This window comes from Coptis chinensis, chromosome 8 (assembly GCF_015680905.1).
Source record: "Coptis chinensis isolate HL-2020 chromosome 8, ASM1568090v1, whole genome shotgun sequence".
Classification (NCBI taxonomy): domain Eukaryota; kingdom Viridiplantae; phylum Streptophyta; class Magnoliopsida; order Ranunculales; family Ranunculaceae; genus Coptis; species Coptis chinensis.
The window spans coordinates 35776835-35797198 of record NC_141463.1 but is presented as its reverse complement, the minus strand read 5'-3'; the positions used below and the strand labels follow the sequence as shown (position 1 = coordinate 35797198).

The 20364-nt window shown below is 38.0% G+C and overlaps 1 protein-coding gene across 1 annotated transcript; it reads left to right on the top strand.

The window, feature by feature from the left end:
• The first annotated feature begins 1693 nt into the window (after positions 1–1693).
• Positions 1694–2772, top strand: LOC147481305 (protein FAR-RED IMPAIRED RESPONSE 1-like). The gene is made up of 2 exons (XM_086578897.1): positions 1694–1830; positions 1962–2772. The coding sequence occupies exons 1-2, from the start codon at positions 1694–1696 to the stop codon at positions 2770–2772; spliced, it is 948 nt and encodes a 315-aa protein (XP_086435023.1).
• The last annotated feature ends 17592 nt before the right edge of the window (positions 2773–20364 follow it).

Genomic DNA, 20364 nt, shown 5'->3' with positions numbered 1-20364 from the left:
TCACAACTGTCGACGCCATTAACGTCTCCTTCCAAGCTCCAACAGCCCACCCAATCATCAAATCAACCATCCACATAATCCAACTAGAACAATAGCCGCATGACCCACCAAACAAACAACAAAAAGGTAAGCAGCACAAATTCGAGCTCGCACCTGTTAAAAGCTTGAACAGAGCTTCAACAGCCCACTAACAATCGATTCTAAACTCACTTAATAACCTAACCCTAGAACACAGTATCACAGTTCGACAGTTCACTTACAATTTCCAATATTTAAAGAAGTTTAATAACACGACAGGCACGACGTCGAGTAAGACAAGATAATAAGCCGTATCCATAGGTAGAAAATCTTAGACAGTATACACCGATACACAAAAACTATAAATTCGGTCAAATAGCAAAAATAGCTACTCACCTTAATTAACAGCTCCTACGAATTCCTCCGAGTCCGAGTCCTTGTGCTCCAACGCTCGATCAACCAAGCCGCCTCCATTTTTATTATTTTATTCTCTAAAAACCCTATTCTCTATAACAATGTGATTATATACTTGGGTTTGAAACCCAAACCCAATACAAACTCGGGCCCAGAAATCAGGCCCATGTATCCCAAATCCAAACCAATCAAATATTAAATAAATAATTAAATTAATTAATAAATAAATATGTATTTTAAATACGGGCGTTACAAGTTGGATAGTCAATGCCAACTCAGATTAGTCAAGTCAAAATCCCCAAATTGAAACCCTAGTTCTCATTTCTTAAGTCAAAATTCCCACGCCCACAAAATTAAAACCAAGCCCAGCCCAATAGCCTATAGCTTCAGACGAACTCTTCTCTTCTCTAACTCCAAACCCTATCACAAATTCCAAACCCTAGTTTAATCAAAATACAAAATCCAAAATCGACTATGAACACCTAAACCCACAAATTAAAAACCCTAGTTCCATGGAGAAATTATACCTTTTATAGATATACCATGGGGGTTGGTTTGAGAGTAGTCCTAGCTTACAGTATATTGGGGGGTGATGTGAAAAGCGATTATGAAAATTTTCCAAATAGTTTGAATGTCTTCACTCTGAAGGAAATGGTCAAACGACTGGGGTATAATGTCAACAGTTGTAAGTTGTACTATAACAGTCCCGGTTTATGTCTTGAAGAGGGTTTGGGAATGATTCTAAAAGATAACGATGTTAATGAGATGTTAAAACTGACGGAAATTTTTGCTTGCATTGATGTTTATGTTGAACACATGGAACCTGGTGAGAGTGGGAGTGAAGAAGACAGTGATGAGTATAATGACTCTGATAGTGATGTGGCTAGCTTAGACCATGTCAGTGATGATGATGAACTAATTGAGGTGAGAAAGAAACTTATTGAACTGAGGAATGCTAAAGATAAGAAGAGAGTCAGTCCTGGTGAAGGTGTTAGTGGTGGTGTTGGTGAAGGTGAATGTGTTATTGGTGGTGGTGTTGGTGAAGGTGAAGATGTTAGTGGTGGTGTTGGTGAAGGTGTTAGTGGTGTTGGTGAAGAGGAAGAAGTTTTGGAAGGTAACAACACTGGTGACTTTGAAGATAATGATTATAGAGACTCAGATGACTATAATAGCCCTGTGGAGCGAGATTGATGATGATGGTGATGGGGTGTGCATTAAGAGAAAGAAAGCTAGTTGGCCTATGTTTGATTCAAATATAGATATGAAATTGATTGAACCTGTTTTGGGGATGAGGTTTTCTAGTAGAGATGAGTTAAAGAATTGTCTCAGGGACTATGGAGTTGCAAATGGCCATCCTATATTCTTTAAGAAAAATGAAAGTAGGAGATTAATAGCTAAGTGTGCTAATGGATGTAACTGGAGATTGCATGCCAGTCCTATGCAATGTGAGAATAGCTATCAGATAAAGTCCTACAAGAGTGTGTGCACACATGTGTCAGAGATTTCAATGAAAAAGTTTGTAATTCTAGATGGCTTGCAAGGAAATATCGTCAGGATATACTTAACAATCCAAAGTGGAAGTTGGCTGACTTTAAGCAAAATGTGTTGAACACGTACGCAACAATCGTTTCAATGAGTCAGTGTTCTAGAACTAGGAGGATGGCATTGGGGGAGATCGACTCAGTGATGGTTAAGCACTATGCCAAGCTTTGGGACTATGCTCATGAGATATTGCGCAGAAATCCAAGGAGTATTGTTAAAATTCATTGTGAAAATCCCCATATTTTCCAAAGAATGCATGTTTGTATTGATGCTTTGAAAAAAGGTTGGAAGAAAAGTTGTAGACCTGTGGTTGGGATTGATAGATGCTTTTTGAAGGGTTATATCAAAGGTGAACTGTTGACAGCTGTGGGTAGAGATGGGAATAATCAAATGTACCCAATTGCATGGGCTGTGGTTGAAGGTGAGAACACAAAATCTTGGGTTTGGTTTCTGGAATTGCTACTTCAGGACATTGGGGAGGTAGATGGGCTTGGGTGGACTGTGATCTCAGACCAACAGAAGGGTCTCATAGCTGCAGTGGATATGTTATTGCCTTTGGCAGAACACAGGTGTTGTGCAAGACATATATATGCGAACTTTAGGAAGACCTTTAGCGGTTCTTTGTTGAGGACATTGTTTTGGAAAGCTAGTAAAAGTCCTACTGAAGAAGAATTTGAAAGTGTAATGACTGAAATTAAGGCTGCTTTGAAAGATGCTTTGAAGATTACTTGCGGAAGAAGCAAAACCCAAAGCAATGGTGTAGAGCATATTTCCTTAACACGTCTAGCTGTGATGTAGTAGAGAACAACATGAGTGAATGCTTTAATGGTCAAATCATTGAAGCAAGAAGGAAACCAATCATTCATATGCTAGAGGACATTAGAATTTATTTGATGACCAGGATACAAAAGAAGAACACGGAAATTCAGAGATGGACTGACAAGTTGGCACTAAGAATTAGGAAACTTTTAGAAGAGAACAGATTGGAGAGTAGAAAGTGGACTAGTATTTACTCTGGGGGTAATATGCTTGAAATAAGAAAGCCAAACTATGATGATTCGTATGTTGTTGACATAGGAAAGAGGACTTGTTCTTGCAGAAGGTGGGACTTAAATGGCATTCCATGTGCTCATGCAATATCAGCCATTTTTTTTATATAGAAAAGAGAATCCTAACAGCTATGTGGCATCATGGTATACAGCTGATTCGGTGGCCAAGGCTTATGAAGAGTTCATGCTTCCTTTGTGTGGCGAAAGACAATGGAAAAAAACACAATTCCCTAAGTTATTACCTCCAAAATAGATAAGAATGCTTGGAAGACCAGCAAGGAATAGGAGGAAGGATCCACATGAAGATTTGGACAAGTCAGGAAAACTATCAAGGAGAGGAAATCAAATGCAATGCTCTAATTGTAAGGAATATGGGCATAACAAAGCAGGGTGTAAAGAACCACTTGCCGAAACACCTGTAGAACTAGTAAGTATGTATATTTTGTTTATTTGATGTATATATAACAATAAATTGTCTAATTTAATTTGTGCTCGTACAATTTTAGGTCACTGACGTAGAGAATGCAATACCAAGCAATAATGATGTACCAGCCAACGAAGTGCCGAGCAATGATGTAACAGCCAGTGTACTAGCCAATGAAGTGTCGAGCAATGATGTACTAGCCAATGTACCTGTTCAACAAAGAAAAATTAAAGAAAAGGCACCTATTGGATTTGGAGTGCATACATCCGAAATAACTGGGAGGACTTTTGTGAAGGCATCATATAAGTTTTGATATACAAGCGTAAAAGAGTTATTTTGTGAAATATGTAGTTGGATTTAATTTGGAAATTATATTCTTCTTTTGTGCAGCTTGTGGGGCAAAAAAGGGGAAAATGGTATGAGCCAGGTATGTATGGCCCAAGTATGGTGCCAAAACACAGGAAATCACCTAAGAAAAGTATTGATTTGCAGACATCTACAAATGCTAGCAGTGCAGCACCGTTAGGCACACAATCATTAAGTGCTTCCAGCCCATCTCAGGTTGCCGTAGTTTTGAAAGATGGAGCAACATTAGGAACACAGTCATCTAGTGTTGGTAGCCCTTCCAAGAATACAAGATCACGAACTGCTGCAGGGAAGAAGAGCTTGTGTGCCATGGATAACAAGAAGGGATAGACATAACGTTGGATTTATTTCTTATGTTTTGGGGTTTGTTTTGTTTTTTACTTATGTTTTTGGGTATGTTTGTTGGTCTAAGACAATGTATGAACCATGTTTGATTAATGCAAAGTGTGTTATCAGATGGCTGTATAATCTAGCAAAGAGTTTGTGTGCTTTTGCCAATTTTTTATTAAAGCAAAGAGTTTGTGTGCTTTTGCCAAAAATTTTTTAATGCAAAGAGCTTGTGTGCTTTTGCCGATTTTTTTTTTTTAATGCAAAGAGCTTGTGTGTTTTTGCCAATTTTTTGACAGGTTGATAATAGTGGTTGACAGGTTTATATAGGTAAGATATTTGCATTTTCTGATAGGTTGCATTTTCTGATAGGTTTTATATCAAGTGCATTTTCTGATAGGTTGCATTTTCAGCTTTGAGTCTTTGACACAATTACTTCGCCTGCAATTGCACTCTAAAGCTTTACCTTTCTCATTTCAATCATAAGCACAAAATTAGACATAAGGAATATTATGGTAAAGCTACTGTTAGACAAGTAAGAAATTTTAGGCATCTTCAAGGTTCGAAAGTTCCAATAAATTTTTTTGAAGTGTTTGTTAAGATGATCACCTAGCTAGTCTTTGTTAAGATGAGCCTAAATTTGCAGCCTTATCACCTAGCTAGTCTTTCTTAAGATGATCACATATTCAACCTTTCTCTAAACAACTAGAAAGTACTACAGATCGAAATGTCAAAGGAGATCGAGCTACATGCAAGGATGTGAGTTTCCAATCTAATGAATGGACATAAACAAGAAGTGACCCAAAGACAAAACGATGTATGCAAACAAGTTTATTCAAAAAAGGAATCCTTCAAAATAAAAACATATATAGAGTAGTCATGAAATCATACAAATATCAAACAAGAACTGAGAGCATTCATGCCCAAGTATGTATTTATCATCATTAAGGAAGTGCATTGCCATTTGGTGGTCTTTCAAAACCAAGTAACATTGTCACAACATCTAGACAGCACATTCTCAATGTAATAATGTACAACTCAAATTTATTTCTTACAGAGAACAGAGACATTTGAATCCACCACGTTACCGAACCTGTAAACAATGAGACTTGAATACAATCAACTGAACTGAACAAAGTTATTCACAAATTCAAGGAACATTTAATCCATTCATTGCAAGTATTCAAATACAAATTCCAACAACATTTCATTAATATAATGAAACTCCACTACAACACCACTACAACACCATTACAGTCACTTACAACACCCCATTACCACATTTTAGATTAAAACTCCATTACATCACTCCACTACATTCACTTAAACAAATAAAAGCATATGAAACAAACAAGAATAACAATGACCATTTTCTTCATTTCATTCGCCTTCTTCAGCTCAGAAACTTGGCTCTCCAGTTTTTCATTTTCTGTCTCAAGTGCTTTGATCTTTTCTTTCTCCAGATCATCCTCCCAAGTGAAGAATTCACACATTTTTGGATAGTATCTATACCCGATGAATTTTCTTCTTAGATTTTTCGTTGTATTTGACGTTCTTATTTTTGTCTCAACCCCACAGAAACAAGAACCAAATGGATTCACCAATGTAGATGACATGATGTAGTTGAATTCAAAAGTGTTAAGAAAATGGAACGAAATTGATAAGAATTTGGGAGATTTTAATTGAACTAGGGTTTGGAATTTGTGATAGGGTTTGGAGTTGGAGAAGAGAAGAGTTCGTCTGAAGCTATTGGATATTGGGATGGGCTTAGTTTTAATTTTGTGGGCATGGGAATTTTGACTTGAGAAATGAGAACTAGGGTTTCAATTTGGGGATTTTGACTTGACTAATCTGAGTTGGCATTGACTATCCAACTCATAAAGGGGCACGCACCACTCCAAAAAAATTAAATGTGACATCATCTACATAATGAAATACGTCATATCTTACTAATGGTAGCAACCCAACTAACAGCTGCGTTTGACATTAGCAAGTTGAGGGGTTTTTTCGCTTAGAAAAAAGTTTAGGGGGGATAAGTGGTTATCGGGGGCAAGTTCAGGGGTGACTTTTGCCAAAAATCTTTATTATAAACATAATTGACCTAAATAGAATACTATTAAGGGGTTTAAACTACACTTTTGAGTGTTTATCACTAATCTTCCAAAACAAATGTTGTTTTAGATCGATCCATGAAATTCCAAAACTTTAGTAGAGTTGTTTCTATCTATTTCAATGATGTCACCGCGTTATATATGTTCCTAAATCCTTGAATCTTTATCACTATTCATGAACCCTAAAAATTGCAAATCAGCTCTTTTTAGATGTGTTATAAGAAAGAAATAACACTATAAATGATATTTTGTTATTATTTTTTTGGCGTGCTTAATGTTAACATCATGTTAATATTGTATGGTGTAGAGTGTGGTTTTCTTTGTCAGTTAGCTTTATATATAAATAAAAGAAAACTATATATAATTGATACTTGAACCTTTACACCTAAAAAAATCAAATTGGACATGTTGGGTTACCCAACAATGCTTCCACATATCACTTTGTGTCAAAGATATTTTAAGAACCACACCCAAGAAACCTTCAACAAAAAAAAACTTCCAAGAATCACGTTTAAAATATATAGAAAAGAAGATATTGTTTCAATAATGTGATGTTATATATATATATATATATATATATATATATATATATATATATATATATATATATATATATATATATATATATATATATATATATATATAACTAAATGATCAATAAGAACAATCAGTCTAGGATTGTTCGTATTTAGATGTAATTTCTTGAAATTAACAAATTAAACAAACTCAGCGAAATTGTGTTCCAGTGATTTTGGCCATCGACTATAATATCCTCAAACCTAAAATACAAAAATTTGAGAAAGTTGCTCTCTCTCTCTCTCTCTGCGCTCTAAACCTCCAACAAACAAATCTCTTGTAACGAAAATCCAATTACTTGTAAAAAGATTTGTTTGTATTGTTAGATTACAATTTATAATGTTGTATGATTGTTATTTTTTTTATGTAAACTTTTAAGTTGTTGCGATGTTATGGTCCCTAACAATGCATGGAAACACTATCTTATTCTACTTGGCTGATGATACAGATTCAAAATTGCTGACAAATGAAGTTATGGGTGAGGTTAAAAGAAATTTACTTTTCTTGAAAATTATTACCTTCAAGTGCTCACTAGTTGATTATAGTTATTTTTATTTTGTCTATAAAATTCCTCATATTATCACACCTTCAAAAGAAAGGCTTGTACTGAGGAAAACCGATCTAATACTAAGACGTTGACTAAGAACAAGAGTACCACAGTAATATTTTGGTAAGTAGATTTTGAAAAGTAGTAAGTTTTTTATTTTATTTTATTTTATTTTATTTAATAATGAAGTAACTAATTATGTTTTTTCTATTTTACTTTGAGAGAAATAAGTTAGTCATGATTGGAGTTGATTCGTCTTCAAGTTTGGAGTTTATATAAAACATGAAGTATGATACTTTTAGTTTACTTTAATGAATAATTTGTAATAAATGGATATTCAATTTAGTGTTTGTTTACCATCTACGTTAGTGTCGACTGATTTGTCATTGTTTGATACCTATATTTTATTCAATTGTGGAATGCTTTGATTTATGTGAATCTCGTCATTTGGATATCAACAAGTTATTAGGTATTCAAATTGGCATTGGATTTGTATATGGTTCATTTAAATTGTTTTGCAATTCTAAAATTTGTGGACATTCTATAATACCACATTTTAAAAGAGTATGTCATTTGAGAATTTGACCTACGAGTAAAATTATATTATTGTTTGATTTTTGATTTTTGATTTTTTTTGGTTTTTCGAAAAGTTTAGAGGTTATTGCATACCTCAACCTGCCCATTAGTCATCTCATTAAATACATAAATACAAAGTTCATCTTTAGGATTGAAAGGAGAAATAAAGCTTATTACATTTTTTTTTTCACAAAACAAGAAAACCTCCATATGTTTTACACGCCCTCATGAAATACCACAAAATATGTATTGCAAAAATATTTTATGATAGCTTATACGCGGGCCAATAAAAACCGCTTTTGTAATTGAAAAAGTGAGGCAAATTGAGTCGTAGTCTGAAAACTCAGAAGACAGAAGCGCGAAAAAAGAGATGAAGTCAAAAAACTACTACCGGTTAGTTAGAGATTGGCCAGCTTCCTCTTCCTTCATCTTTCATCTTCAAACCATCCATCATTAACAGGTAACTTTCTTTCTTCATTCTTACCCAACTTCATTTTCATTTCTTAATTATTTACTTTTTTTTTAAAAGTTGCAAGGGCGCTGACCAGGAAGCTTTGCCAAAGACTAAACAACAACCAAAAAAGAGCTCATGCATTTTTCTGTCTGATTTCCTGAACCGTAAACTGGAAAAAAAAAAAAAAAGATTTGACCCAACCAAAAATAGTCCAGGACTCCAGGTATATTCACTCATTTCGACTTTCTATTCATTTTACGCCCCGTGTTTTAACTTTTAAGAAACATTTATAATGCAGAAACACTTTTCGTTGGTGGGGGAAGGGAGAGATGTAGTTGGAGTGTTTGATGATGAATGTATTGGGGTGAAAAGAGGAGTGAAGAATGATAGTTGTATTGACGAAACTATTTTTCGGCAATTTATTAAACATTCTAGAATAGAGAAAGAACAATGTGATGGGCCAAGTAGTGGGAATGAAGTTGGAGAGTCTGAGACGACACCCGAAGAGAAAGATTCCAGACAATGGAATCCTTTTCGAGTTTCGTCCAATGGTATGTTTTAGTCTTACCTATATTGATTACCTATGTTTCAATTACTTTCTTTAAGAGTATTGTTTCTTTTCTAGGAAGAAAGTTACCATGATAAATATATTACATTGCCGCTTATGATGATTGACTAAAGTTTATTGCGGAAGAGTATATATGACCATGTATGTTGTTAAAATAGAAGATGGGGTGCAAAGGAAATATAAGAGGAATCATGTGAAGAATATTTAGTAAGAATGAGTAGCAATAAAAAGGGAGTTGATAGTACTGCTATGTTCTTGTTCATTCACAATTAACAAGTTCTTTGATTGACTATAAACGATATACATTGGAACTATCAATAACCATTTCCCATCACTAGGAGGTATAAGCTACCTCTGGATGGTTTTAATGGAAGCTTGAGATGTCTTCCTATTAGGATTCTGATTAGTTGTTTGGTTGGTTTGATGTGGAGATATTAGACATTTTATAAGTGCCTATAGGAGTGTAAAAATGGGTCCAGTTGCTATGTGAACTCGCTTGGATTTTTGAGTTTCATGGAGGTTGGAGAAAATGGTAAAAGGAGAGAAATCGACTTGCTTGGGCACCAAATTTTTTCTTGTTTAGGTTGCTATTTGGAGTTAAACGTCCTTAAACACCCCCCTTCCCCCCCTACTGGACAGTGAAATAGTTGTATTTAAGCCACACCAACATGAGTACCCAATCACCAAATAGAAATAAGCATAGGATGGTTCAAGAATGCAATTGAATTGTTGACCTTTTTTGGACCTTGTCCTTACCTTTGATGAAACAGGTCTCTTGTAGGTTCTAGCTCTGTTGGCTGTTTGCAATGTACAAGACCCAGTGATACCTTAAGGAGGGGGATCGGGGTGTGTCGAGTATCTTACAGCCTGGTTTACATATATAGCTACTCTAAGACGTTCATTTTGACTGGAAATGCACTGATTATACTCTTTCATAGTTCACATGGAAAATTTGATCTTTTTGTGTCTTGTGATGAAATCTTTGTGATGCAAGTAGGAATCAATTTTTGTGCGTGACAACACAATATATGACGGGAATGAAAATTTGCAATCTTTGTGAAACTTCAGGGAAATATGTTTTCTGGTAAAATTCCTAGTAGAGTGAGCTATTGAACTGTGTTGAATTTGTCAGGACATAGATTTTCTTATGAAAATCCTAGTGATCTCGGGAGTTTACCTATTTTAAACTTTCTTGATGATTTTAAGAACTTTTCTGGAGAGATTCCAAGTGATTTAGTGAATTTGAAGTGAAAATATATATAATGCTCTCTTTTAACAGTTTTGAAGGAAGAATTCCGCCTGCATTTAGTTATGTTTGTATGTTTATAGTTTAATTGGAAATGCAGGTCTTTGTAGTCCCGATTTGAAACCATTCCCTCCATGTTTGAAAATGAAGGCCAGCAATTGGTTTTTGATAAGGGCAATTTTCTGTTTATCTTTAGCGGTTCTTGTTTTCTGGTTTGTTAAGACTAAAAGAAGAACAATTGACAGGAAAAGACTGCTTCCATGGAAGCTGACATCATTTCATAGATTGGGATCAATGAAGAGTGTATATTTTATGCACTAACAGTGTAGAATTTAGTTTTGGGTCTTGATGGTTTGATAATGTTTACAAGGGGAGGCTTAAAGCCGGTCAGATGGTTGTGGTGAAAAAGGGTTGGGGCTGGGTAGGTAGAAACCGATTGGGCTTTTCCATAAGAGGAGATATAGGGAATGATTCACCATGGCAATATTGTGAAATCGTTGTTAGCTGTGTGGGTGAAGGTTATAGAATTTTGATTAAGTACATGGAGAATGGGAGCTTGTAGGAGGTTTTGCATGGAGACAAAGGTGGGGTGTTGTTGGATTGGCCTAAGAGGTTACAACAGTGTTTCGAGTAACCAGGGACTAACATATCTTCATCAAACAATATTCTTTTGGAAGACGATTTTAGCCCTCGCGTTGCAGATTTTTGACTAGCAAAGGCATTTAACCATGAAGGGGTAGTAGTGACAGTGCCATGTCATGCGTCATTGGTTCTTATGGGTATATTGCGCCTGAGTCTGTGTTACAATGTAAATTCCCTAGAAAAGTCTTTGGAGTTGTGTTACTGGAACTAGTGACTGGTCAGAGCCCTCTTGATCCCTTATTTGGAGAGAGCCATAGCTTTGTGTCACCTCCATCTCCAATCTGGTAGCAATATAAGTTGTTTCTTTCCTGTTTTTGAGTATGTTCCTCCAACTCCAAGAATAGTAATTTGGGATTTTGAGCTGCCAGAAGCTCCTGTTCATTATTAAGTTTTTGCGCACCAACTGTACCCATAGAGTGCCTTTCTAGCTTGCTGACCAGATGCCATATATGTTTCATATTTGCTGCTCGACCCGCAACCCTCAAAGGGGTCACCAACAGCCTGAATCATTGTGCCAAACCCTCCCTTTACTCAATGGATAGTGCCTATCCTCTTTCAATCAACTGTACTAATGGAATTGTTCGGGGCAAAAAAATGTACCAAGCTTGAGCTAGGATCAGTTGACCCGGCAGGTTACTTTCGTAGTCAGAGGGGGTTGTGCCAAGGCAACCCCATCTCCTTTTCTCTTTAATGTTGTCATCCAAGCTCTTAGTAAATTGGTTATGAAAGCACTAGATCTGGGTTATATTAGAGATTTTAAACCAGTATTTATGGTCCCGAAGTGGCGATGCTTGAGTTCATTGACGACACCTTATTTACTTTCGGCGCGTCGGTTCCCCAGTTACGTTTATCAAAGCCATACTCCTCATCTTTGAAGTCAGATCGGCCTAAAACAAATATATGTCTAAGACATCTCTATTTGCGAGGGCGGCGATAATAACATGGATTCCTTAGCACAAGCTATGGGGTGTGTAGTTGATCGGCTACCTTGCCGATATTTTGGGTCTGCCATTAGGGGACACTTACAAAACAAATCAAGATATGGAACCCAATCATTGAAACCTGTTCAGAGAAGATTAGGAGGGTGGAGGATGAAACTACTTTCAAAAGGAGCCAGATTGATCCTTGCAAGTAGTGTTTTATCAAGTTTACCTACTTCATGTCTCTACTTGTTATTCTAGTGGGTGTGGCTGAAGCAATTGAGCGATTGATCTGAGATTTAATTTGGGGATCTACTGAAGATCGTAGGAAATACCATCTCGTTTCCTGGGATATAGTTTCTTGGCTAAATTAGAGGGTGGACTTGTGATTTGAAGGCTAGAAATCATGAACCAAGCTCTTCTGGGTCGGTGGTTATGGAGATACTTACAGAAGAAGGCACATTGCCTCATTGTGGCATGAAATGATTGTAGCTAAATATGGTGTGGAACAACACGGTGGCCTAACTCAACCACTCGAGCGTATTGCTACAGTCTCTGGAAAGGTATTCTGAATGCCCTGCCCAAATTTCAAAAATGGTGTTGAATTCAGTGTGAGAAGCAGCAACAACTGTCACTTTTGGCTGGACACTTGGGGTGGCAACAAGCCTTTGGCTGAACAATTCCCTCTAACATTTCAGGCCTCTACTAATGCTAGGGGACTTGTTTAGGAGTTAAGCTCATTGTGATAATGGTCACTTGGTGTGGAACTTGTTCCTATGAAGATATAGTAACGATTGGGAAGTGCAACGGTATGCTAACTTAAGTGCTACTCGGCAATGTGATCCTAACCCACCAAGGCGATAGGTGTTTGTGGCCTTCGGACAAAGAATGAGGTGTTCTCCATAAGCTCCTTTTATGAAGCTCTCTCACCACCGAACAAAAATTAGGCTCAACGCCCATTTCCTTTTCTACCAAGCCGGTTTTGAAAATCCCTGTACCATTGAAGGTGAAAATCTTCTCTTGGAGAGAGTACATTGGCCCGCATCTTAACCGTTGTCCGATCCTACTACTACGGGGTACTATTGTTTCTCCAACTTGCCCAATGTGTGATTGGTTTGAGGAGAACATCTGCCATCTCTTCTTACATTGCTCCTTTGCTTTGGAGGTATGGGCACACCTGTTACAGCCAATGGTACTGGCGTTTCCATTGCTTGCTCAAGCTGATTAAGTTGAGTTCTTCTTATCGCATTGGCTGAGAAGGAGAGGGAACCAAATTATCGAGGCTATCACCATATGCGACGATATGGGTGCTGTGGAAGACGCGGAATAACCACATCTTTAGAACAAGTTCCTCTCTGCTCAAAACACAGTGTTAGAAGTGAAAAGGTTGCTTTGGTACTAGATGTCCACTTATTTTCAAAGGGACAGCTATCAGTTTAGAGACCTTGCTTTAGATTGGCCGGATGGAATTAATGGCGTGTGATGTGTACTGGTAGGTTTATTGTGTAAAGAGTTGTAGTTTCTTTTCTTTGTTTTCATGTTCAAGTGAGGATCTCACTCACCAGTTAATTTTTTGTGCTTCACACACCCTCTGAATAAAGATTACTTATAAAAAAAACCTAAGTTATCTGATTGAATCAAAAGTAATGCTTAAGATCTCATCTCATTTTACATGAGTTTGCTAACTTGGTTTGCTTTACATGGAAATCATGTATTTATGCACTTATCTTTCTTTTCTGTTTTTTTCTTTTAAGGTGGAGAACATAGGCCTGCTACTTCAAAGCACTTATTGATTCTTGGAGATGATCCAAAGCCCAAGCCAAAGAGGAGAAGAGATGCTACTTTTGTCCTGGATGAGAAACAAAAACCTCTCTATAATCATTGTAAGTAAATTTCTCTAGCTGTCAGTTTGTCAAACCTATTGGAAATATAGTTATGATTGCGTCAGAACATAACAGCCTTGGACTTTTCGCAATATCTTAATGATTCGAGTGTATTTAATAATTGAAAAGGTCGTCTGGTGTTCTTTAATTTGTGTCTTTTGAAAAGTGTGACTGCAGTAGATCCATTCCTATATATGCATGATAGTATGTATATGTATATATCTGAATGTAGATGGATAATGTGAGAGTAAAGTAGGCTTGTCAAAGAGAAGCTTGCAGCATGACACTTTAGATAGAAACCATGTAAATCCAAAATTCGTCCGACGAAAGCTGTCCAATGTTATCTTCACAGAAAAGTGGAGTTTGTGGTCTACATTGTCTGATTACATCTCAGAAACATAATAGTTATTCTGTCGGTTTGTTTTTTAGATGCAAATGGAAGTGGCTGGTGGGACTGCGACATGGAAGGGGTTGATAGTAAAGAAGTTGGCTGTAGTGATGCATGGGAGGGTATGGGAGCCACAACGAATTTGGGTGGATTGGAGTGGCACTGATTGTGAATTAACATGACTCGCAAAAAAGGAAAAAGAGAAACAGTTGTTGACCACTTTTTGTATTGAGAAACTATTGTAACTTAAAGCCCAACGAAAAAGGTGCTGATCAAACTCAAGACTTTTAAGATTTGTGTGATGTTCACCAGTGTTTTCTACAAGGACATTCGTATATGGAGTTGGCCTTAAGATATTTGATAAATAAGCTTAATTTGGTTACAATTTATCGAAACTACACTACAAAATGCTTTAATTTCGCATCACTTGCACAGTTGCACCTGAGTCACTGACAACACTGTGTTTCTGTGGTTTGCGTAAAGTTTCAAGCCTTTGTTGAAGTAACCACTTGTACTTTTTTTTTTTGATAATCAGTAACCACTTGTACTGAGATCACCTTGTGTGTGGTTGTGTTTGGGTGGAGTTTAGAGGGTTTGGTGGGAAGTCTCGTGCTCCTCAGTTGACAAGGAGATGAAGAGCGTCTAGTTAATTAATAATAAGACTTAACGATTTGCCAAATTATATTCTACTGTCTAAAATTTGAATGTGTGAAGCACATAAGTGCGCGCACAAATTATAACTAGCAAGCAAATAAAAAGTTGGATGCTGATATTGGGAGGTTTCCACCTATTCTGCCTAGCCTAGCCTTTGTACAAAACCCTCCTCCTAGGAAGAGTAAGGGCGGGCCAGGCAATCACAGGGTCAGAGTCCTGCCCTTAGGTGCGTGACACAGGTGGTACGCATATTTTGTGCGTGCTCAAGTGGGCAACTACGTATGCCCTAACCATACATCCAATTTATGACCACTACAAAGATTACAAGCAGGCGTTACCAAGATTGGCGAAACATACTGTGAAAAATTGAGTTATAAAGGGTTAGAAACACATCCAAGCACCCGATGTGGGACTAAGTTTTGTATATTTTTGCGGAAATACTCAAATACATATGCCCCCCATGCATACACATTCGAATTGAAAGCACCTCTGCCAACACCACCACCACCACCTCTCACCTTTCTTTCACTTTCTTTGTTCATTTTTATTTACTCTTGTTCTTTTGGTTTTTCTTCTCTCTCTAGCACACCCCACCACCCACTTGCTACAACCAATGCACTCACTTGTTTGATGTTGTTCTCAAAGAGAAACCAATCTCAAATTAGTTAAATTGTATGGTGGAAGTGGAGATTCAACTTTTTGTTTAAACAAATGAGATTAAAAACATAATATAAATAATATGCTTGACGAGATTCTTTATTGGTGAGTTTGATTACTAGTTTAACTCATATGGATTGAATTCACTTGCTAGCTAGTATGGTTTTTTGTTATATAATAGTGTCGGGGCAAAAACTGTAAACTACAGATCTACCAAAACACTCTTAAGAAACTGACCTTCTGAATATCACCACCTGCGAGAGTAGTACTGCTACTACAAAATAATTTTAGAACTTGTGCACCTTGTTGAACTTGTTGCATAAGAGAATATGTTTGAAGTGTTGAGACTAAACCACTTTTTAGTTCAGTGGCTACCTACATACCACTGAGGGATCAAGTCTCTTAAAATCTCCGGAGAGTGGAGTTTTTCAATGTAGTTCTGTTTTCCCAAAACTTTTCAATATGTAACCATCCAAAAAACTAGGGAATATATGGATATGGATCCTTATCTCTAGTTTTCAGTAACATTGGATAGAGTCAAAATCTCCAGATTCTGTGAGATCCAGCTAGGCCTTGTTTTCAGCTGATTACAGGCTTATAGTGAGGCTTGGCCCACATGACATGTTGTGCCCTGGCTACGAACTAGGGCTAGGTCTGTAGATATGAAGGGTCCAGTCTGGGTGTCATGTCCATAGATCATGCCCAACTAGTCCATAGAGGCATTGTGGTGCCGAGCATTCCATCGAGTTGGATGTCTCACTACCCAAGTCAATCCAACGAGGCCACAAATGAGGAGGATCAGGTAAAGTCATGTTGACCATTTATGATGGTCCACACATCGCCCCCTCTCTGTCACATGGAGCAGCCACGTGGCAGAGAAGAGAAAGAGAATCCATAACGTTTTTCCTGAACAAGCATTCCAATGCTGATATACCCGTAGTTCCAGATTTCTTCAAAAATTGATGCTGAAAGAAAACCCCTTTCATAACTGGAAGTGTTCAATGGATAAAGGTCAATGCTCAAGATATATCCCTATCATAACTAAAAATAGCCATAAAGAATATTTCTATTTTTAGAAGATAAAAATGATATCCAACTAATGGAATTATCCAATGGTTACTTGGAGTGAAGACTTTCACTTAGAGAGTCCATGGTAGTGGCTTGATGCTAAGAATACGTTCACTCTAACGGATGATATGTTTGCTTGTAGGGCTCCGTCCATCGATATTGATTCTGATGATAACGGTGAGGATGATGTTGAAGCCAACACTGAGGCAGCCACTGCTGGCAATGTTATATATGCCTATGCTTAGGTGGACTTCTGGAAGCAATTTACCGCTCAATCGGGGCACTTCACTATTCCATCCTGAATGCCTTTACAAGAATTTTGGTATACCCGAGAGTGTTGTTATACATAAGCATGATGACTTGCATTGGCACTCCCGGTTGCTGAAAATGAAATAGCCGTTTCTTATGCTTAGCTATAGTACGGTCTGAGATTTCCCTTAGGGAAGGTGATGTCTAGATTGCTGAATTGGTGGGGTCTTGCACCTGGGCAGATGATGATCCTGTTCTATTTGGTAATGAGCCGAGTTTGCTACATCCGTCAATCTTATGGCATCAGACTTGGAACAACAGAGATGTATCTTATGCTCAGGCCTAAGAAAAGGATTTTGAAGGACGTTCCTTTCTTCACTGTCGACTTTGTCTCTTCGGATATATAGGAAGTTTATCCATCCCCCTACTCATTACTTAACATGGCATACACCAGCCTACAGAGTTCAAGGCTGGGCAGGCCGCGGAATGGATGTTCCAAATAATTTCTTAGGTGAGCTCCTTAAGAAATTATTTTCTTCGTCTACAGTTTTCTTTGTTATGCAGTTCAATTTAGTTCTTTCTTTAACAGATACCTGGATTTCTGATGCTGTGGTGAGTGAAGTTGATGAGAATGCGGTTTAGCATAACCTTCAAACCTTGTTTGGTCTCCCAGAGATTATTAGGGACTTGAGTTACCCTGATACAATCGTTGCATGGGATGCCGCATACCTTGTTCATCCTCTTCAGTTTATGATGCCCGACACTGCTGGAGCTTCAGAAAAGGGAAATGAAGTATGTGTTAAACCTATGGCATCGAGGAGGCTTCCTCGTATTGCTCCTTCAGATATCATCCTCCCTGGCTCATTGGGTGATGGTTCTCAGAATTCTAACATAGGTGATAGGGTAGAGAATCCTGCACGGCGTCGGTGTTACATCTATTATTCTTCTAACGAAGACGATGCTCCATCGATTATCACGAGGCATCCTGATCCTAGCTTGAGATCCTGCAGCTTGGGTTTGCATTCTCCCCGAGCCGCCATTTCCAAGTCTATTTCTATCCCGCGTTCTCCAGTTGCTATGCGAGGCTCTAGAGAACATCCACATGCTAAGGGTGTTGTTGAGGTCACTGCCTCTAGTGTCGTTGCTGGGCAGAACCATGTTAGTGTCGATGTAAATGGAGGGGGTACTCGTTATGTTATTCCTGATACTGCGGATGATGTACAGTCGGCTCACTCTGTCCATGTCTCTAATCACTCCGGGAACCACAGAGGGAGAGACAATTCTGCAGATAATTGCTCTGCTAAAAGAGTTAGAAAAGACCCTTGTTCCGGTTCTGTACCATTTTCACTATTTTTTCAGCATGCTGAGGAGGTCTTGATTAAGTCTTCCACCCTTTTTCGTGAGGCTTGTGCTGAGGCTGAGCTAGAATCTCAACGTTCATGAGACCATGTTACCACTTTGTTAGAGGAATGTCGTCGACTTAGAGAAACACTATCTTCTCGTGATGAGATGATTGCGTCTAAAGACTTAGAAATGATTACTATAGTTGATAAGCTCAAGGAGTCCCAGAATGTAGTACGAGCTATGGAAAGTGATCGTCGTCTGAGTGAGGAGAATACAGGTCGTGTGGTGCAGGAAAATTGGCATCTAGTTGAGGAGTTACGCTTGCTCAAGAATCGTGTTACAGACTAGCCATCTTGACATTCTGCTTTTATTATGTATCTTCCGTTTGTAGTTCGGATATTTTGAAGGCTCCTACACTTTAGTTATCTTGAATTACTGTGATGTGGCCTGTAAGGATATTTTGAAGCCATAGACTTTTCTGAAATGAAAAATCTTCAATAGCAGCTTGGCAATAAAATAGAAGTTGAAAAGTATTGGCCTGAATATTAGCAAAGCTATATACTACCGCCCCCCAACACTACATGTGGATACGATTCACGTGTAGTGTTGAATAAGAAAGTTACTGTGTATACTGGTAAAATTGGATATTTTCACCAGCATAATGTGAAAAGAAATATAATTGATAAGGAATTGATGTTTGGCGATTCACCAATAGAATTCTATTGTAGAATAACTCGGTTGAATAAATACAACCTACAACCGGGCTGAGCATGTTGCCATACTCAGAATACATATCGAACGACATTGAGCTGCATCTATAGAATGACCCGATTGAAGCGTAATCGAACTGAGCAATTTTGTAGTAATGCTCAGATATAAATAAGTCCATATAGTTGAACCTTTGAAGGTGTTATCTTAGACAGTTTCAGAAAAGATTATCCCAGTTAGCCTGAAGCGTAGCTGGGCTGGGCTTTTTGCTATGAAGCTCAGAGATGACGTTAATGCACAGAGTCTGATTCTATGCATATTGTTTTCGGTTGAGAGGATCAATGTCATTCAACCGTACCAAGCGATGTTCTCTATCCAAACTTGGCGGCGCCTCCAAGGGATAGATTGCATCCAGCACTTGGGTTTTTAAAGTCCTAAAAGTTCGGAGTTACCTAGTTCACAAATAGGACCGAGCCAGAGGGTCGACGCCATTTACTCGGACCAACACACAGTGCGCTTCTGTATGTTGGCTTTTTGAACTTCGGGGATTTGTGTTTCATCTCGAAGCCAGGCAAGAGGGTCAAAGCCATATACCTAGACCCGATACTTTAGTCGTACGGGACATTTTTCAAGCCTGACGCATTCGCAGCACTTGCCTTATCACTGGCCTCACCGTCAATTATAAGGATTTGAATAGGCAAGAGGGAGGCTCTGGTCTGTACCAAGCTATACAATTGATGCCATTCAGCTGGGCTTCAGAGTGTGCATTTAGTATTCTATGCACTTCCAAGTGCAAAAATGTTAGAGCTTGGAATTTTTGCAAGTAAAAATGAGGCTTTTTCACTTGACCGGGCATGCTGAGCATTTGAACCTAGTTTTGTAAAGATGATAGAGATTTGATCACAAAGTCATCTATACCAGCTAGGTTCTCTTATCTTTTGAACCTACAGTGTGTCTAGTTGGAGGTTAACCACCAGTCCGAACTTGACCAGGCGCTGTGCGCTTGAATCTAGATTTCTGTAGTGTAGTCGCGCTTGGGTTATCAAAATTCTTAGCTTTTCTGAGGACCCAGTCACCAGGTTTGAAGACACGTTCTCTGAGTTTTCTATCATGACTGCACTTCATGTTTTCTTGATATTTGACTAATTGCTGAAGAGCTGTATCCCGGCGTTCATCAATAAGAGCTTTGTCATAAGCTAAGACTTCATCTTCAACTCCGGATTTTACTGCTTCAGTTCTGGCTATTGGCACCATGATCGATTTCTGTTGGGAGTACTACTTCTGCACCATATGCTAAAGAGTATGGTGAAAAACCTGTGGACCTTCTAGGAGTAGTCATATATGCCCATAGGACAGTGGGCAGCTGATGAACCCAGTTGCATTTAGCTCTAGTAAGCCTTTTCTTAAGGGTATCTAGGATTACCCTATTAGTAGCCTCTGCTTGGCCATTTGCTTCAGGATGGTAAGGAGCAGAAAAGTTGTGCTTTATGCTCATAGACCCACAGAATTGTTGCACTCTGTGGAGCCAAATTGGGATCCGTTATCTGATACAAATTCTGAAGGTACTCTGAACCTGCAGATAACATCACGCCATAGAAATCGATTTACATCAGCAGTAGTTATTGAAGCCAAA